The 25,570-nt window shown below is 42.8% G+C and overlaps 1 protein-coding gene across 2 annotated transcripts in view; it reads left to right on the forward strand.

Annotated features, from left to right (window-relative positions):
• The first annotated feature begins 8,050 nt into the window (after positions 1 to 8,050).
• LOC138796067 (cytochrome P450 2C14-like) overlaps positions 8,051 to 25,570 on the forward strand; it is a 29,449-nt gene continuing 11,929 nt past the window's right edge. For both annotated transcript variants that reach the window (XM_069975964.1, XM_069975966.1), the window contains exons 1-8: positions 8,051 to 8,116; positions 11,218 to 11,388; positions 12,667 to 12,829; positions 13,237 to 13,386; positions 16,259 to 16,419; positions 17,746 to 17,922; positions 19,698 to 19,839; positions 20,917 to 21,101. In XM_069975964.1, the coding sequence (XP_069832065.1) occupies positions 11,221 to 11,388; positions 12,667 to 12,829; positions 13,237 to 13,386; positions 16,259 to 16,419; positions 17,746 to 17,922; positions 19,698 to 19,839; positions 20,917 to 21,101 (1,146 nt within the window). In that variant the 5' untranslated portion in view covers positions 8,051 to 8,116; positions 11,218 to 11,220. The remainder of the gene's footprint in view (positions 8,117 to 11,217; positions 11,389 to 12,666; positions 12,830 to 13,236; positions 13,387 to 16,258; positions 16,420 to 17,745; positions 17,923 to 19,697; positions 19,840 to 20,916; positions 21,102 to 25,570) is intronic.

The following is a 25,570-nucleotide window of genomic DNA, read 5'->3' on the forward strand; positions in this document are numbered from 1 at the left end:
TAAAATCCCATTGAAAATGACAGGAAAACATATAGGGAAAAAAATGTCAACTGATGAGAGCAAATTGTGACAACTGGTGGCAACTAATGGAAAATAATGTTTTTTATTGAAATAAAGGATAGAAAAACTGATGACAACTGATGCATTTTTGGCATCAGTTGTGACATCAGTTGTGGTCAGTTTTTAGAAAAAAATTGACGCAAACTTATATATGTAAACCCAGCCTTAATGATACAGAATAGCAAGGAATTGTGCATGGGAAAAGGGGAAGGGGGCACGGAGGGCATAGATGACATGAAAGCTGTACAAAAATGTGTCTGATACCATCCAGGGAACATGTAGATTTTTCACAAAATAACACACATTACAAAGTTATACAACTTTGTAATGTATGTTATGTATGTGAATGGCCCCCTTCCCCGTGTTTCCCCCCCACCCACGCTAAACCCGGGAGTGTGGTGCATTATACTCACCTGATTCGTGTCGACCCCCGGCCGCCATCTTTTGACAATGATGTAATCTTCGGGAGGCTGGCCAAACCGCTGCAGCGGTCCCTCATGCCGGCCCCCTTCTGCCGCGTCATCAGCTGCTCAGCTGCCAATCGCGGCTGAGCAGCTGATGACGCGTCAGAGGGGGGCCGGCATGAAGGAGGGCTGGTACGGTCCTATGCCCTCCTCCTGATGACGCCCATGACTGGGTGAAACTAGTTGAGGGGCTATGCGGTTATTATTTTAATATACTCCAAACCTGTCCCTATATATATGTCTTAGTAGTGATCGGGAATAGTCTGCAGCACCTGATCTACTTTATCCCCAAAAAGGGACGTACCTATTATTTATTTGGGACAGCAGTGAGTGTGTTTTTAAATCAGCAGTCAAAGACACGGTTACTATTTTAATGAAAGGCAATTCAAAGTTAATATTTAAACATGGGGACCATGTAGGTGTGGTTTGGGCTTTTGGCCCTTTTTTTGTGGGTTTGGTTAGACATTGAAAAGATGCACTGGTTGTTCAACTGCCTGTGAGACCAAATGTTGTCCAAACAGACTGTGTGTAACTACTTAAAAACATACGTAGGTTCTTGGCCTACCAAATGAGCCCCCCCCCCCCCCCCCCCCCCCCCGTACAGCTAACAGCTAGTGCCAGCATACAGAATCTCTAGTGTCATGGAGGACATCAAAAGAAGCTTGAAAAAAGAAAATCAGCATGGAAGTCATGAGGAAAAGGAGCCGAGACCTTGCCGGCTCCCTCACTATATCAGCCAACTTTTAAAGAATACTTGACATTGCAAAGCCCATGTTTACAGAGAGCTTTCAGGCGGCCAGAGCCATAAACCTTTCACGGGCAAACGCCCTGGAGATATTCTACTACATTCACGTGGTTGTCATTTAAAGGCACCTGCAAAGACCAGGGGTGCTCAAAGCTATGAAAATACAAGAGTCGGTTCACTCACATGTATGCAGTCTCTGGTCTTTCCAACAAAACCGTACACCATTTACCTGTCTCAAATGCTTCACAGTGCAGCAGGGTGAATTGAGAACTTGGAATGATAGACTGCAACCTGCCTATTCATCTAAATCCAGGCCCGAAAGCAGACATTAACAACTACCTTTTGCCAGGGATTTAATATCAATGGCAGTGGGTCTGTCAGGACTGTGCTCTGTTTTATGCTCTGGACCAGAACCCTGGCCTCACATATAACTAACCCCAGTCTGTGCACTAATTTCTGGTTATTGACTTTGTCTCCGTCTGCTTGTGTATTCTGTTTATTTGCATCTCCTGATCTTTGCCTTTGTATCTTTGGCCCCCCTTGCTTGCCGCCTGCCCCTGACTATATTGCCTGTACTTTTACTAGGCCTATTGGATTCTGATTTTGTACTTTCGCTGCCTTTGTTGTGACCCGGACTGTTTACTATTCTTTATTGTGTTTGTTTGTCTGTCTTGTTTTATGTGCACCTATACTAGTGCAGGGACCGCCTTCGTGGTTGTCCGCGGCCGCCTAGGGCCGTTTGAGGCAAGTAGTTAGGGACAGTTGGTGGGTTCAGTGTCAGGGCTCACTGTCTTGTCTTGTCCCTGCCGTTCATGATGGCTTTTTCACAATGGTGACATTTGTCCACTCACCATACACTTTCACCACAGCTGTACGAAAACAATTCACAATCTGCAGTTTCACAAATACCACCACAATGGCCCGAAAGCCAATGATTACCCCATTCTGAACCTTGCTCTTTATGTGCAGACAGTCTACCTACCTATCTATATACCTACAAAAAAGTATAAAACATGTCATCAATATACCCACATATAGAACTAGATAAGAGACTACAAGGGAAAGCACAAAAGCTACAAGCCTACCTCAAAAATGTTGAAAAGGTTTAGATTATTTCCTATTTTTTTACAGACACGAATGCTCAATGTTTATAGCTATTTATAGAGTATTTTTGGTGCTGGGTGGTCGTAGTCTAATAAGCTTTATATCAAAACAGAGTTCAGTGGTTATACTGCACTTTGAGCTGGGGGGGTAGAGCTGGATGATGCAGTATCATGCAAATATACAGACAAGAAAATATAACAGGTTAGGCTGGGTTCACACTGCGTTTTTGCAGTCCGTTTTTTTCATCCGTTTAAAAAAAAAAAAAAAAAACGCATGAAAAACAGATTGCATTTGTGTGCATCCGTTTTGATCCATTTTCCCATTGACTTCCATTATAATAAACACGGATTAAAACGGATCAGTTTTTTTGACGGACGCAAAAATGTTGCCGACACTTTTTTTGTCGGTTAAAAAAAACGGATCCGTTAAACGGATTGCAAAAACGCAGTGTGAACCCACCCTTAGCAGAGTTCTTGTAAGTGAAAGGTTATGTGTAGCAAGCACTGGAACTGGATATGTTGTGCTACTGTACTGGTTTGAATTTGGGTCATACCAGATAGCAAAGTCTAAGAGCCCTCTAATGGTGCTTTAGACGGAGCGATAATTCGCCCGATCGCACGATTAACAATTTTGAATGAACGATATGTTTTTTATAACGATCAGCGTTTAGACGAAACGATACATCGTACGGAAAAATCGTTTTGCGATCGCTTAAGCCTATCTCACACATAGGGTAAATCGGTGAACGACTGTTTAGACAGAACGATCTGCGAATTTTTGGCGAACGACAATTTTAGAACATGTTGAAAGATCAAAATGAACGATTTATCGCTCGTCGCTTGATCGTTCGCAGTGTTTACACGTACGATTATCGTTCGAACGATAATCATTCCGTCTAAAAGCACCATAAGTCTTCGAGCTTCATCCCGCTTCACGATACAGAAGCTGAAGCTGCTGCAGCTAGAGGACACAAGGTGTGCCCACAAGCAAGCTGTTGTTGTGGGTAATGTCTGGCCCTGAGAAACAGACAGTGCTGGTGTGGGGCACCAGAGAGCACCTTCGGTCCATGCGCATAAATTAGCATTAGGAGCACGGGCCTTCATAAATATTGCACAATTTTTCTTTTTTTTTCTTTTGCAAAAAAAAAAGGCTACCAAACTACACCAGTCTAACTGGAGTAATAATAATATTTATTTGTATAGCGCCAACAGATTCTGTACAAAAATTATGCACAAAATAAACATTCGCACATAATAAATCTGGGTAAAAAGTAGCTAATATAAACCACAAACCCTCCGATGGAAACGTGAAAAAAGGCATAGCTGACATAAATTGCTCAAACATAGCACAACCGACTTGATAAGTGCTGCAAACAAATACATGCAGTGCGTAAAAAACAACTTTTACACCAAAATAATGGTGCAAAAAGAATGTATGTGCCCCCATAGTCTGCAGACAGGAAAATCAGAATGGTACCAGGGAAGAGACAGCTGTAGTCTAAGCAGGCAGAGGGTCAGGGCAGGTGGCTCAAATGCAGAGTAAAGCTGGGTTCACACTGAGTTTTTGCGATCCGTTTTTTTTTTTTTTGCAAAAAACGGCTGAAAAACGGATTTAAAAAAACGATGCATTTGTGTGCATCCGTTTTTCCATTGACTTCCATTGTAAAAAAAAAAACTTATCAAAATGGATCAGTTTTTTTAACGAACACAAAAGTAGTGTAAGCTACGTTTTTGTGTCCGTCAAAAAAACGGATCCGTTTTGATCCGTTTTTTTTACAATGGAAGTCAATGGAAAAACGGATCAAAACGGATGCACACAAATGCATCCGTTTTTTTGCAAAAAACGGATTGCAAAAACGCAGTGTGAACCCAGCCTAAGCAGTCTGGATCGGAAACAGGAGAAGCAAACCGTACAGAAGGGGTCAGGCAAGCATGGTCCGAGGAACAGGCACAGGGTCAGGATACGTGGAAGAGCAGACACAAGAGCAACACAGTTCCTGCAAGATGAAGGCATTGAAGCTATGGACTGGCTTGCCCGTTCTCCAGGCCTGACTTCCATCAAGCACATCTGGGACATCATCGCTCCATCCAACAATGTCACATTGCATCACAGACTGTCCAGGAGTTGGGGGATGCTTTAGTCCAGGTCTGGGAGGAGATTCCTTAGGGGACCATCCGCCACTTCACCAGGAGCATGCCCGGGCCTTGTAGGGAGGTCATATAGGCACATGGAGGCCATACACAATACTCAGCCTCATTGTGACTTAAAGTGACTCTGTACCCACAATCTGACCCCCCCCCCCCAGTTATTGACATAAAAATAACTTTTAATCCAGCAGCGCTGTGTTTAACGGCCGGGGCTTACATTTGTATATGCATTAGGCTGGCACACCCTCTCTGTCCTTCCTTTCCACCCTCCTCAACATTTAGGGTAAATTCACACGGGCAGATCCGCAGCTAATACGCACTAACCAAACATGCTGTTAAAAACGCACTAAACCTAATGGAATCATTATCACAACTGAATCTTGTGCGGGAATACTCGCAGCTTGAAACTCCTGCGGATTCGCCCGTGTGAATTTACCCTTACTGCTGTTTGAGCTTTGCACAGGTGTATTAACGATCCAGCCCATGTGCCAGGCTGCCACAGGTGGGGAATAGGAAGCAATCTGCCTGGAGTATTCCTAATGATGAGGAGGGTGGGGAGGAAAGACAGAGAGGTTATGCCAACCTAATGCATATACAAACGTAAGCCCCGGCCGTTAGACACAGCGCTGCTGGATTAAGGGTACAAACACACACACACCATATACGCAGCGTATTTACTGCTGCGATACGCAGCAAATACGCAGCAGATGTGCAGCAGATTAGATCTAAATAACTGAACACAGCATTAAATCAGCACCATCAAATCTGCTGCAGATCTGCTGCGTATTTGCTGCATATACGGTGGGTGTGTTTGTACCCTAAAAGTTCTTTTTATGACAATAACTGCATCCCCTGCTGAACGGACCCAAGGACAGATCTTGGATTAAAAGCAGCTATCCGAAGGTACAAGTGGTTTGGAGGGGTCAGATTGTGGGTACAGAGTCGCTTTAAGGACATTACATCAAAGTTGGATCAGCCTGAAGGGTGTTTTTCCACTATAGTTTTATGTGTGACTCAGAATCCAGGCCTCCATTGGGTGATAAATGTGATTTCTATTGATGATGTTTGTAAGATTTTGTCGTCAGCACATTCAACTTTGTACAGAACAAAGTATTCAATGAGAAGATTTCATTCATTCAGATCTAGGAGGCATTATTTGAGTGTTCCCTCTATTCTTTTGAGCAGTGTATAACTGATGTGTAGGGAACCCGCTGCTGTTCTATTAAGCATTTTTAGAAAACTGTCCAGAACAAGCCAGATTGCACCCCTACAATTAGGGGGATGGAGCAGTCAACTGAGGTGGACCCTAACAAATTTTATACTGGAGCCCTAGTGGTGTGCTTGTATACAGCTGGCATCAAACCACTCCTGTAGCCTATTACAGATGCCAAGTGACAGCTCAGCAACAAAACAACAAGACTGAGTAATAGAAATAGAAAAATAAGAGGTGATCCAAGTTTATCTATTAGAGGGAAGTTGATACGAGTTCTCAACCAGGACATAATGACACTTGGTAGAGGAAAGGTGAAGCTTGCTTTGTGTACATGTGTACAAATAACAAACTGTTCTCATGTATCATAGTAATGACCAAAAGTAAAATATTCCGATTTTTAAGGGTGCCTTCACACGTACCGTATCGCTGCCTATTTATCGCTGCAAGTTTCTCGCACATAAATCCACAGTGATACTGATTGCTATAAAGTCAATGTATGTGTATTCTCGCTGCGTGTTTGGTGCGATTTTGATGCGATTTTTACTTGCGAGTTTTGATTTTCACAGGAGAGCTTAACACCACAAAAACGCAGCTACTTTCGTGCGAGTTTCATGCGATAAATACACAGTGATACGGTACGTGTGAAGGCACCTTTAGGGTAGCTTCACACATACCGTATCGCTGCGTTTTTGGTGCGATTTTTACATGCGAGTTTTGATTTTCACATGGAAAATCATTGGGGAATAAAAACGCGCATGTAAAAACGCACCAAAAACGCAGCGATACGGTACGTGTGAAGGCACCCTAAAAGAACATTCCAGTAAAAACTAGTAGTTGGGGTTTTGCATTTTGCATAGTGCGTTAGTGTTATGGCTTGGGCCTGAGGGGGCGGAGCATAATTACCATGTTTGGTTTCTCTGAGTCCATCTATGATGCTCCGCCTCCTCGGACATTACACAGCATATAGCTGTTACAGACATGTCACTTTATAAATTATATGGTCATATCATTTACATGACAAAATAAAAGTCACATACACAACGTCACAATTGAAGACACATCCTAACATTGCGCCTTGTTAAAAAAAAGTCTACAAAAAAAACAAAGAAAGGCGTTTGTAGGGAAAAATTACGAAAACATCTTTATTTATGTTCATAAAACTATATATATATATATATATATATATAAAAACATACTTTAACACAGGCACATGAACCAGGGTCTGTGTGGTGAGATATAAAGGATTTGTTATGGACAAAACACTGATGACCACACAAATGCAAAAACACAGGACACCGGGTCACAAAATGTGCGTAATTGCATTATTTGTCCCAAATTCAACCCATAAATGATATTTTGGGGGTTCCATTATTAGTTTTATGGTAGATTGAAAGGGGCCAATACAAAGTACCCTTTTTCCTGAAAAACAAGTTCTCACATGGTCCTGTAGGTGGAAAAATAAAAGAGTTATAGCTTTTAGAAGACGAGGAAAAAAAAACAAAAATGCAAAAAAATGTAAATTAACCTGGTCCTTAAGGCCATTTAAGGCTTTTTCCTTAAGGGGTTAATGGCAGATAACGCCCGTTATTTCAAAACATTGGCAGTTGTTTTGAATTAACCGCTGTTATTTGCCATTAAATGGCGGCCATCCACTAAATTTCAGAAGTGTGTACACATATAGCCTTTCTGTGTTTTCAATCCACATCTGGTTCTCACCTCTTAGGAAAGATACAGCGGACCGGCACTAATTAACCATGTGCAACAGTGGTTCTAGGCTGAATGTTGCGACATAATGGTGGTGCTCTTCCACGGAGGTGCAGTGGCAGCAATAATAGTAACATTTCATGAAAAAGAGAAAGTGGAGGCACTCACCGTCTAAAAATCTCTTTATTGGTTCATCTTCATTAAAAGAACAGGCAGAGTGTGTAGCAGTCGGCGGGGACGCCGCTCAGCAGCTGATCGTGCGACAGCTGTTTCCCGCGCGCATGCGCGATTCTTCAGACACCCGCCGGTTGCTACACACCTTGCCTGTTCTTTTAATGAAGATGAACCAATAAAGAAAGATTTTTAGACGATGAGTGCCTCCACTTTCTCTTTTTCATGAAATGCCACTTCTGGTTCTGGTCACAGAATACTGACCAAACATGGCCTAAACCTGGATAACCCCATTTATTAAAAGACTGGCAAGTTTCCTCATGTTTTCATGCAGACTGTATTGTGGGGTGAAGCCAGTTCTCCTGGAGTTATGCAATCCCTTGTGGTGCAATCACCTGGTCTAATGATTCTCTTAGAGCTTAAAAGCCAAGTATTTTATAGTGGAAGGATAAAAGAACACTGACTTCACCGCTGAACAGTATCTACTGAACTCTTCACACTGCACTAAGTAAGTTACAAAGTTTTTTTCCCCCACCAAACATGACTGACTTTAAGGGTGCCTTCACACCTACCGACTCGCAGCGTTAATAACGCTGCGAGTCGGCTAGGTCCTGGCAGATCACTGTCAGTACATACACGCATCGGTCTGAACGACCGCTGCGTGTATGTAAATCTGCCGGCTGCTTGACCCCTTCTGATGCCGGCCGGCCGCCTCCCGCTCAGCTCTGTATACATTACCTCCTCGCTCCACGGGGTCCCGGCGTCCTGCTCTCCCGCCCGGCCAATCAGTGGCTGCGGCAGGGCAAAACACTGATTGGCTGGGCGCGAGAGCAGGACGCCGGGACCCCGTGGAGCGAGGAGGTATGTATACAGAGTGGAGCGGGAGGCGGCCGGCATCAGAAGGGGTTAAGCAGCCAGCAGATTTACATACACGCAGCGGTCGTTCAGACCGCTGCGTGTATGTACTGACAGTGATCTGCCAGGACCTAGCCGACTCGCAGCGTTATTAATGCTGCGAGTCGGTAGGTGTGAAGGCACCCTAAAGAACATTCCATTTATGCAGTTACTCAGGGGCAGATACTCCCATGGAAGGAGGAGCAGGCTTCTTACTGTCTATGGAAGGGACTTAGCTAATGAGTTACATTGGTGAATTGTTAAGACTTATGCTGCGTTTACACGGAAAGATTATCGTTCGAATTTTCACAATAACGATCGCATTTGATCGATAATCGTTCCGTATAAACACAGCAAACGATCAAGCGATGAGCTAAAAATCGTTTATTTTGATCTTTCAACATGTTCTCAAATAGTCGTTTATCGTTCGCTAAAAAAAATTCGCAGATCGTTTCATGTAAACAGTCTTTCAAAGATTCACCCTATGTAAAAGATGGGCTTAAGCAATCTTAAAAACGATCGCATTAACGATTTTTCTTACGAATTTTTCTAACGATTTATTTGTCTAAACGCTGATTGTTACAAAAACCAAATTGTTGCTTCAAAATCGTTAAACGATCGATTGGGCGAATTATCGCTCTATGTAAACGTAGCATTACTGGAGTGCTCTGTGGTGAACTATAGGGGGACCATGCACTGTTTATGCACATGGCTTATCAGCTATCTGTCACTGTCTCTGCCATACAATTATTTTAACAGATTTAATGCAGGTCAGACATTAAAGGAGAAGTCCGGCCAAAATTAAGTTTTGATATGTTATTACTTATGGAAAGTTATACAAATTTCCAATGTACATTAAGTATGGGAAATGCACATATAGGGCTATTTCCCTTAATTTAGTAGATCAGGAAGTGTTAGAATTCTCTCAGATACAGTGACGTCACGATGAAAGGTGTAATTCCTATGGAGTGTCCAGCAGGGGGCGCTCTATATGTAGAAGTCTATGGGACTTTATTGTTTCTATGGATTTCTATGTAAACTAATGTAATGTATTGTACAGTATGCTTTATTGAATAAATACATCTATGGAATACTTTGGGGAGCAAGTGTCCTTGCTCCCTAAAGTACTGCATAAATGTATTCAATCAGTACATTAGGATATCACAGTAAGCCCGCTGATCCGCTGCACTCCCGCCGATCTGGACTATATACACTGAACTACTGCTCCCATCATCTGCGCATAGTATGAGCAGGTGATGGGAGTAGTAGCTGGGTTATGGCTATCACTTGCCTGGCGCAGGGGGGAGCCGCTCATCACACAGGAGTGCTCCCCCCTCCTCCTCCCGGGATCCAGGGAACCTCCCCCAATCCCAGGGCTGACTCCCCGCCTGGCCGCCGCTCTCCGCCCACACATACCGGCTCCCGATGCTTCCTGGCCAGGACGTGTGGCAGAGGACGGTCAGTGCGGACACCAGGAAGCATCGGGAGCCGGTATGTGTGGGGGTAGAGCGGCGGCCAGGCGGGGAGTAAGCCCTGGGATAGGGGGGAGGTTCCCTGGATCACGGAAGGAGAAAGAGGGGGAGCGCTCCTGTGTGATGAGCGGCTCCTCCCTGCGCCAGGCAAGTGATAGCCATCACCCAGCTACTACTCCCATCACCTGCTCATACTATGAGCAGATGATGGGAGCAGTAGTTCAGTGTATATAGTCCGGATCGGCGGGAGTGCGGCAGATCGGCGGGCTTACTGTGATATCCTAATGTACTGATTGAATACATTTATGCAATACTTTGGGGAGCAAGGACACTTGCTCCCTAAAGTACTCCATGGATGTATTCATTCAATAAAGCATACTGTACACTACATTACATTAGTTTACATAGAAATCCATAGAAACAATAAAGTCCCATAGACTTCTATATAGAGAGCGTCCCCTGCTGGACACTCCATAGGAATTACACCTTTCGTCGTGACGTCACTGGATCTGAGAGAATTCTAACATTTCCTGATCTACTAAATTAAGGAAAATAGCCCTATATGTGCATTTCCCATAATTAATGTACATGAGAAATTTGTATAACTTTCCATAAGTAATAACATATCAAAACTTATTTTGGCCGGACTTCTCCTTTAAGGAGGTAAAGAGGTAACATTTGGCCCTTAGTCTTTCTGATCCAGCAGATACCAGTTACAGAGTTTGTGTTGGTGCCCAGGACCAGTGGTAAAACAAGCAATTGTGCTGCCTGAGGCAAACTATAGTAATAGACAACCAAATAGTAGTTAAGCCCCTCTGTGCCCTCATATATTAATTAGGCCCCCTCTGTGCTCCCATATAGTAGTTAGGCCCCTCTGTACTCCCATATAGTAGATAGGCCCCTCTGTGCATCCATGTGGTAGTTAGACTCAATGTGCAGGTAGGCAATAGATGTATCCTCCACGTAGGTAGTCCCCATGATAGCTCCCCCCAAAGTTTATGTGGGTAATGGCCATGTAGACCCCCCCATGTAGCCGGGTGCTCCTGCCTTCTGACAGAAGGCACCACCTGAGGCCACCCACAAGTTCCACCTATATTCATATATCAAAGATGCCAGTAATCTTCCCAGCTAAGAACTCTGTTATTGATACATCAGCTGACGGTGTATTATGATGTTGTGCAGCGGCTGAAGTATTATGAGGTTCTCTAGCAGGTGTCTTGTTTGACTTTTCTATATTTCGCAGATCATGGACCTTGTCACTGTTCTCTTGTCCATCCTCATCATCCTATTTCTCGTCAATGCTTGGAAGAAGCATGAAAATCATAAAAACTTCCCACCTGGACCAACACCTTTGCCAATCATTGGCAATATTCTCTCTATCGACATGTCAAAACCTCACGAGACATTCATGGAGGTAGGATACATATTCTGTCATAATATAAAGAAGGGGTGCTCAAACATTTTCCAGGCTAAGGGTATGTGCACACTACAGAATCCAAGCAGATGACCCGCAATGGATTCCGCCGCTCGCCCCGGGTAGATTTCTGCCCGTGGCATAGACTCCGGCGGGAATCTGCCCGACCATAGAATGGAGTCTATGGCACAGACGGAAATGCGCGCGTCTGTGAGCGGGGGGCGAGCGTCGTAATCCGCGACGGGTCATCTGCCAATTCCGTAGTGTGCACATACCCTGAGGGCCATATTATCAAACTGTAAAATTTCCAAGGGCCACACAAACTATAAAATGAATGCACAAAAACAAAATGTGTCAAAATGGTGACGGCTTTATTTAATCGCTTAAAGGAGAAGTCCGGCGAAATTTTTTATTAAAGTATTGTATTGCCCCCCAAAAGTTATACAAATTACCAATATACACTTATTACAGGAAATGCACATAAAGTGCTTTTTCCCTGCACTTCCTACTGCATCAAGGCTTCACTTCCTGGATAAAATAGTGATGTCACGACCAGACTCCCTGAGCTGTGCGGGCTGTGGCTGCTGGAGAGGATGATGGCAGGGGGACACTGAGGGATACAGGGCACTGGAGGGACACTGAGCATCCCTCTGCCATCATCCTCTCCAGCAGCCACAGCCCGCACAGCTCTGGGAGTCGGGCTGTGACATCACCATTTTATCCAGGAAGTGAAGCCTTGATGCAGTAGGAAGTGCAGGGAAAAAAGCACTTCATGTGCATTTCCTGTAATAGGTGTATATTGGGGATTTTTAACTTTTGGGGGGTAATACAATACCTTAATAAAAAATTTCGACAGACTTCTCTTTTAAAAGGGTTGAACAGTGAATGTCTAAACAGTATCCTTTGTGGTAAAATGAAGGGTGTTGTTACAAAGTGCATTTGGTCCAGCAAAAAACAAGCCCCTATATGGCTCTGTAGATAAAAATATAGAGAAAAAGGAAAATGAGTATATATAGACAGGGCTGCATTGGATAGGGGGCCCAATGAAGTTGATCACTTTAGGATTAAGGAGCTCATTACATGGTTCTTTTATCGGGAGCCGCACATCTATTGGATTTGTTCACAGGGCTAACAGCCATGTGCTGAAAACTCTCTTCTCGCTGACTTATATGGGAGGCAAGGAACGGAGCAGAGAAGTGATGAATATATATATATATATATATATATATACACACATATACAGTATATATATAATCATGAAGTATCTTGTGTTTACAGCTTGCTAAGACATACGGTCCAGTCTTCAGTGTTGACATAGGCATGACAAAGACAGTGGTCCTGTGCGGTTATGAAGTTATTAAGGAAGCGCTCATCCACCACGCTGATGCCTTCTCTGATCGACCCATTCGACATGTGACTGTAAAATTATTAGGGAACAATGGTAACAAGTTTTTTTTGTTGTTTTTATTCTAAGCTGATACCTCTTGGGCATGAGTCATTATAACTTACAAAATCTATATCAACAGGGGATGTGAAATAAAACATGTTTGCAATTTATAGTGATCATGCTTTAAAACACAGCTATACTTACTTGTATCCAGGTCCAGTTTACTGACCTGAATGGGGCCCTAAGCACATGTGGCTAATTACATTCACCAATCTGGTGTGACAGTCTCCCTTGAAGTGCTGGGGCTCCCTCTGTTAGGTAGAGGCAATGGCTCTATACAAACAGCCCATTAATAGCTCTCTGGCACCCCTTCCCCCTTATAACAACAGATGAGCAAAGGTCTTCTACGGGCTTGCCCATGCCATGTGGTATGGATATATAACATGTATTCATTTTTAAAGGTGTTGTCTTTTCCAATGGAGAGAACTGGAAAGTGATGAGAAGATTTACACTTTCCACACTACGGGACTATGGGATGGGGAGGAGAGCCATAGAAGACAAGATCATTGAGGAGGCTGAGTGCTTGGTGCAGAAGTTCAGATCCTATGAAGGTGAGGTGAGGTGTTTACGTCTACTCTTAAAGGGTTTATCCAAGGAAAATCTTTTTCTTTCAAATTAACTGGTTTCAGAAAGTTATATAGATTTGTAATTTACTTCTATTTAAAAATCGCAAGTCTTCCCATACTTATCAGCTGCTGTATGGAAATGTTGTTTTTTCAGTTGGACACTGTGCTCTCTGCTGCCATTTCTGTCCCAGACTGTCCAGAGAAGGAAAGGTTTTCTATGGGAATTTGCAATCTGAATTCTCGCAAGACTATGGCTGTAATGATATAATCAAGTGTTAAATTACACAGAATTTCTCTAATTGAGAAATTAGGTGTTATCTGACACTTGATTTTATTGTTACAGCCATAGTCTTGCAAGATGTTGCCGGATGTTATGGTGGTGGTGTGCACGGACGTTATGCATTAGAAAGGGGGCGTTGACCCTTGAAACGTTGCTGGAAGAGCACAAAAGTTCCATGCTGATGTCTACTTCTCTGTATAGACACTTGAAACGCGATCTGAAACTCTGGAGTTCAGCTTAAAGGGGTTATCTGGGTAACAAAAACAATATTCTAAACAATCCCCCTTCCCTATACAACCCTATGTCTAATGTATACCCTATCTTGCAACCTTACCCTGTTTTTTCTTATTCTTAGCCGCTCTAGATGTCTAAGGGGACAAACACACTTGCCGGATCCGCAGCGAGTCCTCTCGGGGCTGCAGGGGGGCACTGGAGTGAGCATATACTTTACCTGATCCCGGCTCCGGCTTGCTGAAGACTCCAGAAACTGCCGAAGCAAGCCGGAGCCGGGATCAGGTAAAGTATATGCTCCGGCGGCCGGGGGGTTAACGGGGCGGGCTGCTGCGATTTTGTTTAACATTGAAAGAATAGGGCCGGGGTCCGCAGCGAGTCTCGCTGCAAATACGCAGCTAGAGGACTCGCTGTGGATCCGGCAAATGTGTTTGTCCCCTAAATTTATTTTTTCTGTCCACTCTGACAACGCTAGGAGATCTCATCTGTACCTGATCACTGCCAGTGAATGTGCTGCTTCCATAGACTTACGAAGCCTAGGTCTTTGTAATATAGAAATTTATAGTTCTATCTCTGCTTGCTGTGAGTGAATGCCGGTATATGTACCTGTCTTTGTGTCACAGCTTAACATATTGTAAGTGTTATGGATGTCCTTAAGAGTTTGGATAGACTAGAATGTTTTAATTCAGTCAGCGAGCAGAGATCTAAACCTATACTACACCCCCCGGTAAACAGATGACCATTATGCAGCACACAGCTACACCATGCGTGTGTCAGCTCTGCTACATCATCAGCTAGTATGGAATACATACTGAGGTGATGTGATGCAAAATCAGTGAAAAAAAAAAAAGTCCTGCATTTATTGTGCAATAGTAATGACAGCAGCGGGCAGGAAAGAAAGCTAAGGGGGCAAGTACACACAAACTGACTAGTTAGGGAGATGCATGATGGGAAATGACAGGAGATGGCTCAAAATACTGAGGAGCTAGCATTTAATTTTTTAGTTCTCAGGTGGATAAATCCTGTAATGACACCTTCCTAATAGAGACTCTGCCTTCATATCTGCACTGGGTGATATGTTATTTACTATCCATGATGTTGTTGAAATGTTGCAGTATATGTGTAATGAAAATGTACTAAAAAGCAAGAAAATTGAAAAAGGGACCTTATGGGGGAGATTTATCAAACATGGTGTAAAGTGAGACTGGCTCAGTTGCCCCTAGCAACCAATCAGATTCCACCTTTCATTCCTCAGACTTAGACTGATTGGTTGCTAGGGGCAACTGAGCCAGTTTCACTTTACACCATGTTTGATAAATCTCCCCCTATATGTCTACGTGTGTCTTTTCATTTGTTGCATAGCAGAATAGATAATGTCTAGATTTGAGGCTGCTGTCCGCTTACTGCAAAATCTGGAACACAGAACCCCTGAACTATATAGAACTGGTCTTAGATAGGATGCAGGGAACTCATCAGACTCCATAGCCTGAGTGTGACAGCAAATCTTGCACCTCTTGGCAAAAAGCTAGTTTTATTCCTTGGCTTTAATTTATCCTTTGACATACTATTAACCCCTTCATGACCGAAGTCCTTGATGCCTGGGTGTCCTGGTCGAATTAATGCAATGTTCCTCTCCGCCTTCTAAGAGCCATATAACGCTTTTATTTTTCCACCTACAGGGCTGATTGGGGTGTCATTTTTTTGCGGCATGATCACTAGTTTTTATTAGTATCATATTGGTGTAAAACAAAAATTTGGATCGCTTTTCATACATTCTTTTCTTTATATAAGTTTTAAAATAACAGCAATCCTGTTTTTTTTTCTCCGTTTACGCCCAGGAACAAAAATGTTATATTTTAATAGAGGGGACAGTGGAGGTATTTTCAACTTTTATAGTTTTTTTTTTTATACTTTTAAAAACTTTTTTTTACACTTTTTTTTATAGTTAAACATTTAAATTATAAGATTGCATATACTGATCTGTGCTATGGCATAGCATACTGTACATCAGTACAATCGTCGATCTGTACATAGAGTCTGACTGGGAGCAGACTATCTACAGAACACCACAAGTGATCGGGACCCCCACACCATGGCTGCAGGGGTCTTCATCAGTGACAGATGCTTAACCTGTCACTGACTTCCTTAAACGCTGCTTTTAGGAGGTAAATGAAAGGCAGCTACGGGATCGCAGCTGCCTGTCATTATCCACAGGTCAGGACACACTGTGTGCAGGCCCGCTCACACTGCAGTGGTCCCGCACATATCTTAAGCCTCTCAGTCAGGAATGTATATATACATTTGCAGGAAAATTTTCTAATTGATATAGATTTTAAAAATTTTCAGGAAAACCATTTGATATTTTGACCAGTATTAATGCAGCCGTTGCCAATATCATTGTGTCCATACTGCACAGTCATAGATTTGACTATGAGGATCCAACCATACAGAGGATTATGACTTTAACCAATGAAAATACAAGACTGTCGGGAACACCATGGGTCAGGGTAAGTCAGACTTGTATTATTTAATGCATTATGTATGTTTATTTATATTAAAGAAGTCCAGCGAAAATTTTTATTCAAGTATTGTGTTGCCCCCCAAAAGTTATACAAATCACCAATATACACTTATTACAGGAAATGCTTATAAAGTGCTTTCTTCCCTGCACTTACTACTGAATCAAGGCTTCACTTCCTGGATAAAATGGTGATGTCACGACCCGACTCCCAGAGCCGTGCACGCTGTGGCTGCTGGAGAGGATGATGGCAGGGGGACACTGAGGGACACAGGGCACTGGAGGGACACTGAGCATCCCTCTGCCATCATCCTCTCCAGCAGCCACAACCCGCACAGCGCTGGGAGTCGGGTCATGACATCACCATTTTGTCCAGGAAGTGAAGCCTTGATGCAGTAGTAAGTGCAGGGAAAAAGCACTTTATAAGCAGTTCCCGTAATAAGTGTATATTGGTGATTTGAATAACCTTTGGGGGCCAATACAATACTCTAATAAAAAATGTTGCCGGACTTCTCCTTTAAAAGTTTGAAAATAAACATGAACAATGGGGAATTAATAACATCAGTGTTACAAATAACAGATAACAGCTCTATAGCACTGCTGGAGGCCTAGATATGGCAGGATAGTTACTCTATACACACAGATATCATGCTGTGGTCACTGGATGATGGTCTGAAATCTATCCATATATCAATAAACTATCAGTCCCTGCTCTGCTCCATTTCATACTGTCCTTTCTGCTTCTACTGAGCTCTAATATTAGCTCCGCCTACAGGGGGCAGAGCTAACATCAGTGTGGAATTTTAGCCAATCCATGGGTGGGACACTTGTCCCACCCACCAGACGACCCCACCTGTGATCATGTTATGTGGAAGGAACGGGAAACAGATATGGAATGGGACATCACACCAAATCACAAGCAGAGTGAATGTGTAAAAGTCTATACAGAATATTAAAGTGTGAAAGTCTATACAGAATATACAACACACAGAAGTCAATGCAATGCTAGTTTATTGAAAAGTGCCAGAAAACCCCTTTAAATTAAAATATATACCTATTGGTAAAACCCTTATTTGCTATAAAAAAAAAAAAAAAAAAAAAATTGCCTGGACAGGTCATTGTGAGACGGGGAATTAAAGCTTTTCCTAGCTTGCTCTCCTGATCCCGACCAATTTAATGTTTTGACATGTCTCTGTTATGCGATTTTTTTTTTAATCATCGTGCCTATTTAAATGCTGCATATAGGGTATGTAGTTTATGGTAATTTGACTATAACTATAAGTCTCCATGATGACTTTTGTATCTATGCATTAAGCTGTATGACAGTTTCCCCACATTGATGAGCTGGCTCCCTGGACCTCACCGAACAATTTTTGAGAACATCACTGAGTTTCAGGCATTTCTAAAAACGACATTTACAAAGCAAAAGAAAGAACTGGATGTCAATAACCAGAGAAACCTTGTTGACGCTTTCCTAGCCAAGCAACAAGAGGTATGATACACATTATTTCAATGATTATTAGTATCAAAGTTTAAAGTGTCACTGTCGTTACACCTTTCAAAATCTAAATCAGCAGGTGTGATATAAATAGAGATGAGCGAACCTGGAGCATGCTCGAGTCGATCTGAACCCGAACGTTTGGCATTTGATTAGCGGTGGCTGCTGAACTTGGATAAAGCCCTAAGGCTATGTGGAAAACATTTATATAGTCATTGGCTGTATCCATGTTTTCCAGACAACCTTAGAGCTTTATCCAAGTTCAGCAGCCACCGCTAATCAAATACCGAACGTTCGGGTTCGGATGGACTCGAACCCGAACCCGGTTCGCTCATCTCTAGATATAAAGCAAGCTTTCAATTTTTATTTATCATGGAAAACACCGCACTTGCTGTTTTGACTTTTTCTATAAAAAAATAAAAAAAAAACGTCAGAAAAAAGGAAGTCCTGGGTATCCCAGGCCATCTGAGCGCTCACAGAGAGAAGGCAGTCATGGACTCTCTGTACTAGCCGGAATTCCTGTGTTTAGTCTGTTTTTTTACAACTAGCGGAAGTCTAAAAATCTGCCTTCAGGAGACTGGACCTGGATTTCTGCTAAGTTCAGATTGTTTTTACAGCATGATAACAAAAAAATTACGAATGTATATTGCAAACTTGCATTATATCACATCTACTGTTGATTTAGATTTTGAAAGTGATAACAACAGTGACACTTTACCATTAAAGGGGTACTCTGAAGGGAGAAAATATATTTTTAAATTAACTGGTATCAGAAAGTTATATACATTTGTAAATTACTTCTCAAGTCTACCGGTATTATCTGCTGTATGTCCTGCAGGATGTGGTGCATTTTTTCTAGTCTGACACAGTGCTCTCTGCTGCCACTTCTGTATGTGAGAGGAAATGTTTAGAGCAATAAGCAAATCCCCATAGAAACCCTCTCCTGCTCTGGGCCGTTCTTAAAGGAGAAGTCTGGTGAAAATGTTTATCAAAGTATTGTATTGCCCCCCACAAGTTATACAAATCCTTAATATACACTTATTATGGGAAATGCTTATAAAGTGCTTTTTTCCTGCACTTACTACTGCATCAAGGCTTCACTTCCTGGATAACATGGTGATGTCACTTCCTGGATAACATAGTGATGTCACAACCCAATCCCCTGAGCTGTGCGGGCTGTGACTGCTGGAAAGGATGATGGCAGAGGGATGCTCAGTGTCCCTCCAGTGCCCTGTGTCCCTCAGTGTCCCCCTGAAATCATCCTCTCCAGCAGCCACAGCCCTGGGAGTCGGATCGTGACATCACCATGTTATCCAGGAAGTGAAGCCTTGATGCAGTAGTAAGTGCAGGGGAAAAAAGCTCTTTATAAGCATCTCCTGTGTATTTTGGTGATTTGTATAACTTTTGTGGGGGCAATACAATACTTATATAAATTTTCACCGTACTTCTATAACATGGACAGAGGTGGCACCAGAGAGCACTAGGCTGTCACTACCTGAGAGTAGGGCATCACATAGTTTGTTCGAGAAATCCCTATTCCAAAACATAAGGCCAAAAAAATAAAGAAATAATGCCAGTAATAGCAAATCCTGACGTGTTTGCTAAAAAGGGTTCAAAAATTAGGTTCATCAGGGGAGTTGAAAAATACATGGTCGAAAAATACATGGTCAAATAATAATCTTAGCTCTATGGATGATTTGCCTCATTTGAGTCATAGTAAGACAGATGTTGAGAATGGAAAAAAAATGTTTGTCTTTTGCATTGTTCAGGGAAAGCCGGAATCCACCGAGTATTACCACAATGACAACCTGACTGTACTGGTAGGAAACCTGTTCGCTGCCGGGATGGAGACCACATCAACCACACTGAGATGGGGACTTCTGCTCATGATGAAATATCCAGAAATTCAACGTAAGACTTATATTTATAAAATGTATAAGGATTAGGGATACTATGGCCAAGAAAAATGATCAAGTGTTACTAGAATAATAAAAGTTTCTTTTTTTTTAATTGTTAGAGGACCGGGCCAATTTAAATTTTTGCGGTTTCGTTTTTTCCTCCTTGTGCTTAAAAGGCCATAGCAGTTAGATTTTTTTACCCAGAAACCCACGAGCTTTTATTTTTTGCGCTGTACTTTGCAATGACAGGCTAAATTTTTTCATTAAAAAAAACAAGAAAATAATTAAATCTGTGGTGAAACTGATAAAAAAAAACAAAAAACACTTTTTTTTATTTGGAGGGTTATTTGTTTTTACGCCGTTCGCCTTGTGGTAAAACTTATCTGATGGCTTTTAAAAAAATTCTAACTATTGTTAACAAATATGTTTCTTAAAATTGATCCATTCCTAGGCTTATAGCTCTTTTATCCTGTGTGAGGGGCTGTGTGAGGTGTCATTTTTTACACCATGATATGTTCTTTCAATCGGTACCTTGATTGAACTGCCTACCTCATCTGTCTCAAAACCATTAGATAGAGGGGCCATGGGCTGGACTTACGTGGGCTCTTGCCATGCTGGAGAACCCCCCTGAGCACTTGAGCCTCATTTACATATTAACAAGTCGTCTAATGTATTAGTGCTAGGAATGACTATGGAGATACGACACAGCAATTGGTGGCAGTCTCTATGATTCGTGATTAGAGATGAGCTTTGTTTGATCAGCGATCCGCTCTGTTCCGCTCCCTGCCACTCCACTATGGTTTCCGGGGAAAAGCTGGATCCAATCCTGGGAAACTGGGAGAAGTTTCCCAGGATTGGATCCGGCATTTTCCACCATCCTGGGAGGAGTGGCAGAAATCAGAGCAGTGCAGCATGATGAGCAGAGCGAAGCACTTCGCTCATCTCTATTCGTGATCAATCTTCCAAAAGTTGTGGCCAATTTAGGATACACCTGAAACGATTACTAAAAAATTAATTTGGAAGAATTCCAATATTCTAGGAAAATTTTAAAACCTGAATAATAAGTGACATCTAATGCATTCCCTGGCAGAAAAAGTGCACAATGAAATTGAAAGAGTGATTGGATCGGCCCAACCTCAAATGGAGCATAGGAAACAAATGCCGTATACAGATGCAGTCATACATGAAATTCAACGGCTTGGAGATATTGTACCGACTAATGTTCCCCGTGCAACATCTCAAGATGTCACATTCAGAGGGTATTTTATTCCAAAGGTAAGAGACAATGCTTATCTGTATGATAAACACCTCAAAACAGGAGCGTAGCTATGGGAAGGTCATGTGTCCTGGGAGCCGAGAGTCCTTAGAGGCATCAGTAAGCTGAAAATCAGACTGGAATACCTTGGGGCCTCATCCACATTTCACAGCATTGTAGAGGTTCATACAGTTGCCAAATAACACCAGTATACAAGAAACAAATACTGTTACCACACATATTACCACAATGCTGTTACTGACCAATCAGTATACCAAGATGAATATTAACAGTAAAGATAAAACATAGTAGAAACAGAAAGGACACATTTAGAAAGGTGCATGTGACACAAAAATTATTGCAAAAAATAATGACACCCTGCGAAGGTTAAAAAAAACAATTAAAGAGTAACTAAGATTCAACTACAATAGGAAGATACCTATAAAGTACCCCCTGTCTCAGGAGCCCAAATTCATGTAAACACCATGACTACAAAGTACAATAATCAAGTATAAATTCACTTGGCATATACCACCCAAGAGAATAAAGTGCAACGCGAAATATTCCTGATAGACAAACAATACAAGTTATAATTAGTGATGAGTGAACATGCTCGTCCGAGCTTGGTACTTGTTCGAGCATAAGGGTACTCGATGGTACTCGTTACTCAGACGAGCATCTCGGGATACTAGAGAAATTCTTATTATCCATTTCCTGTAAGTTTAGGCACTATTTATCAGCCAATAAACATGCAGGAGACTCTTTGGTACATCCTGTGATCACGTGGGACCCATACATGTCGATAGCAGCGATTGGTTGGCCAAATCAGATGACCCTGCCATGTAAAAAGCACGTCCGGCAAGGCTCGGCTCACATGTATGCTGGAAGAGATTAGGGACAGAGGTGCTGCTGGTCAGGGAGAGCGTTAGGGAGGGAATTAGCATTCCAGTAGGCAGGGAATACTAGCCAAACAACCAAACAGCCCAGCTGGTAACTTGCAGTGCTGCTACCACGATTCAGCAGCACACTGTGGTGATCGGCTGCTGGCAGAAAGGGGACATAAGGTGTTGCATACACACCTCTAAGAAGTGCTCAGTGTACTCGTTTATGATTTTGTGGCTGGTGGTGCTGCTGTAGTACATTGTATTGCTGTGATTTGTAGTACACCTGCATAGAACTTCACTGCTCATTGTAAGGGGTGTCACAGAGTGTATTGGTGCAGCCACCACCAGATTGTATCTCACAGCCCCCAAAAACTATTGGGACCACCAGTATATTTCCAGATTTCTGTCTTTCTTACTCAAGCCATATTTAAGTTCACTACTGCTTGCAGAGTGTAAAGGGGGTGTCACAGAGTGTATTGGTGCAGCCACCACCAGACTGTATCTCACAGCCCCCCCAAAACTAGTGTGCCCTCTACTATATTTTCTGATTTCTGTATTTCTTACGCAAGGCATATCTAAGTTCACTACTGCTTGCAGAGTGTAAAGGGGGTGTCACAGAGTGTATTGGTGCAGCCACCACTAAAAAGTATATTTCCAGATTTCTGTCTTTCTTACGTGGAGGGTCTGGGCTGCCCTGCCCCTAGTATGTTGTCAGAGCAGGTCTTCAGTGCAGCTGGTGGCATCATCAGTCACTGATAAGCGCACCCGCCTGTCAACTGACAGCGCTGACGTTAATTTTTTTTTTTTTATGTCTTATTGAAGCCATATCCAAGCTTACTACTAATTATCCTGTGTAATTAGCAGTGAGCTTGGCTGCGTGTGACAAGGGGCGGAACCTGGTGGTGGCTCTGCAACTCGGCAGCCTCACACATTGTACCATGCCTGGCCCACTTCTTCAACCTAGTGTTGCTGCCGCTCCTTCAAACCTACCCCAATTTGGCTGACTTGCTCACTAAGTCAACCAGGGAAGTCAACCAGGGAAAGTTACCCCAACTGCTACAGTCAAATTTAAAGTCGAAACAGCGGTGGGGGGAGAAGTGGGGAGTCACATTATGCAAGGAATGTTACCCCAACTACTACAGTCAAATTCACAGTTAAATTCAATTTAGCATCCTTGTCTTGTCGAACCATATTATCTGTGGATGTCATCTTACGGGTGTCCTCTGCCGTCCTTTCACCAGTACCTTCTACCTTTTTTTCGATGTAGCCATTTTGAAGGCAGGATTGACCAGGCCTTTCACTTGTAGCTTCTACCTTCCTTGGATGTTTTAGCCATTTTGAAGGCAGGATTGACCAGGCCTTTCACCAGTAGCTTCTATCCTTCCTTGGATGTTGTATTAGCCGTTTTGAAGGCAGGATTGACCAGGTCTTTCACCATTAACTTCTATCCTTCCTTGGATGTTTTATTAGCCATTTTGAAGGCAGGATTGACCAGGCCTTTCACCAGTAGCTTCTATCCTTCCTTGGATGTTGTTGGAGCCTTTTTGAAGGCAGGATTAACCAGACCTTTCACCAGTACCGTCTACCTTCCTTGGATGTTGTAGCCTTTTTGAAGGCAGGATTGACCAGGTCTTTTTAATAGACAGGCTACTGCACTTGCCCTCTCTTAGAGACTCTTTAAAGGATTGAAAGTTCCGGGGCCTCTTAAGAAGACTGTATTGTTATTCTTCGTCCCTACCTTTAAAGATATGGCTCTCACGCACAACTGCATGAGGGGGTGAGGCTTAATCTAGCCATAATCCGGCTATTTTTATTGGATGATTGTATTGTCCATCTTGGTCTGGGTCTGTGGTGTGAGGCTAAGTTTTTGGGTGGTCCATATGCTACCTTTGTTTTTAATGGCTCTGTGTCCTCACTGCCATGTTGTGTCAGGCTCAATTTTGGGGTAGTTCATATGATACCTCTGTTTCTAATGGTTCTCTGTGTCCTCACCGCCATGCTGTGTCTGACCTAATTTTTGGGAGGCTCACTTGCTAACTCACTCACTTTTAATGGTTCTCTGTGTCCTGACTGCCATGCTCTAACGTCACTACGTCTGCGGAGGAGCGGGACTGGTTGCTGGGGGCCTGCCGATCGCGTCCCCGGCAACCAGCCTGCTGTGTTATCTTTTTTTTTTTTTGTGTAGCCGTGGCCAGGGCCTCACCACCCCCAGTCGATCGGCATCAGGTGTACCCTTGATGGTGACTGAAAGTTGGCCTAGCCAGTTAGCTGTCAGCACCTAGGTTCGTGTCCACTATAAATCCTAGCCCCTGGCCTCACTCCAATTTTTTGGGAGGCTCACTTGCTTCCTTACTTTTATTGGTTATCTGTGTCCTCACTGCCATGCTGTGTCAGTCAAGGTTTTTGGGTGGTTCATCATACGCTACCTCTGTTTTAATGGTTCCCTGTGTTCTCATTGTCATGCTGTGTCAGGCTGAGTTTTTGGGTGGTTCATATGCCTACCTCTGTTTCAACCAGGCCAGAATTTGGCATAATGGTGCGATTAGGCAGCCTCAGAGGCATCCATACATGCTGCCCCTGCTGTTTCCTGTGCATTTCCGTTGTGTTTCCATCATTTTCTGAGGTTGACAGGTTTTCACACGACCTTCCCTCTACCGAACTTGGGTCCCCTGCAAAAATGCTTGAGTTTCCTGTTAACTTCAATAGGGTTCGCTACTCGAAACGAGCACCCGAGCATCGGGAGATACTCGTCTCAAGTAACGAGCACCCGAGCATTTTAGTACTCACTCATCAGTAGTTATAATACAAAAACTAAAAAATGCAAAATAATCAATTCACACACAAAAAACAAAACAAAAGTAAAATAAGGCGAAGGTGGAAAATAACATGGAACAATATGACCCAGGGATCATGATGTGGACCTGCCTAAGGACCCTTGCACACTACAGAAATCGCGTGGATAAGCTACAGGGGATTTCGTGTGCGCTCCTACTTGAAGATCTGCCTGTCCCATAGGCTCCATTCTATTCAGGCATATTCTGCCATCTGCGCATAAAAAATTGACATGTCAATTCTTTGGACGGATGGTGGAATCCAACGGACCACAGCATGGAGCCTATGTGATGGCCAGATGTTTAAGCAGCAGCGCGCACAGAATCCGCCAGAGCTTATCAACACGATTTCCAGTGTAGAAGGGCCCTAAGAGCGGAAAAGTGTGCACCTGTCTATATGTGTCCTTTCTGTTTCTAGTATTTTTTGTATGGTTTGCAATGGAGACTTGGTTGTACCCCAAACATATATTAAGGCTCCAATTCCCATATTTTTTACAATAAAAAAAAAGAAACAATCATAACTATTACCAAAATTCTGTTACTGGCAAAATTCAGTATAATAACACCAACATTATTAATATACAGAAGACAAATAATACATTGAGATACATATATCACTGCCAAATAATGACTGGATAATATACTGTTACCAAATAATACCACCACACCACAGTCATGAAGTACAACCATGCTGTTACTAAATGTAAAAGCTATACACATTAAGTCAATATTACCTGCATACAGTGTCTATATAGTGGTAGTTAAATACAGGTG

Source organism: Dendropsophus ebraccatus, chromosome 6 (genome assembly GCF_027789765.1).
Source record: "Dendropsophus ebraccatus isolate aDenEbr1 chromosome 6, aDenEbr1.pat, whole genome shotgun sequence".
Classification (NCBI taxonomy): domain Eukaryota; kingdom Metazoa; phylum Chordata; class Amphibia; order Anura; family Hylidae; genus Dendropsophus; species Dendropsophus ebraccatus.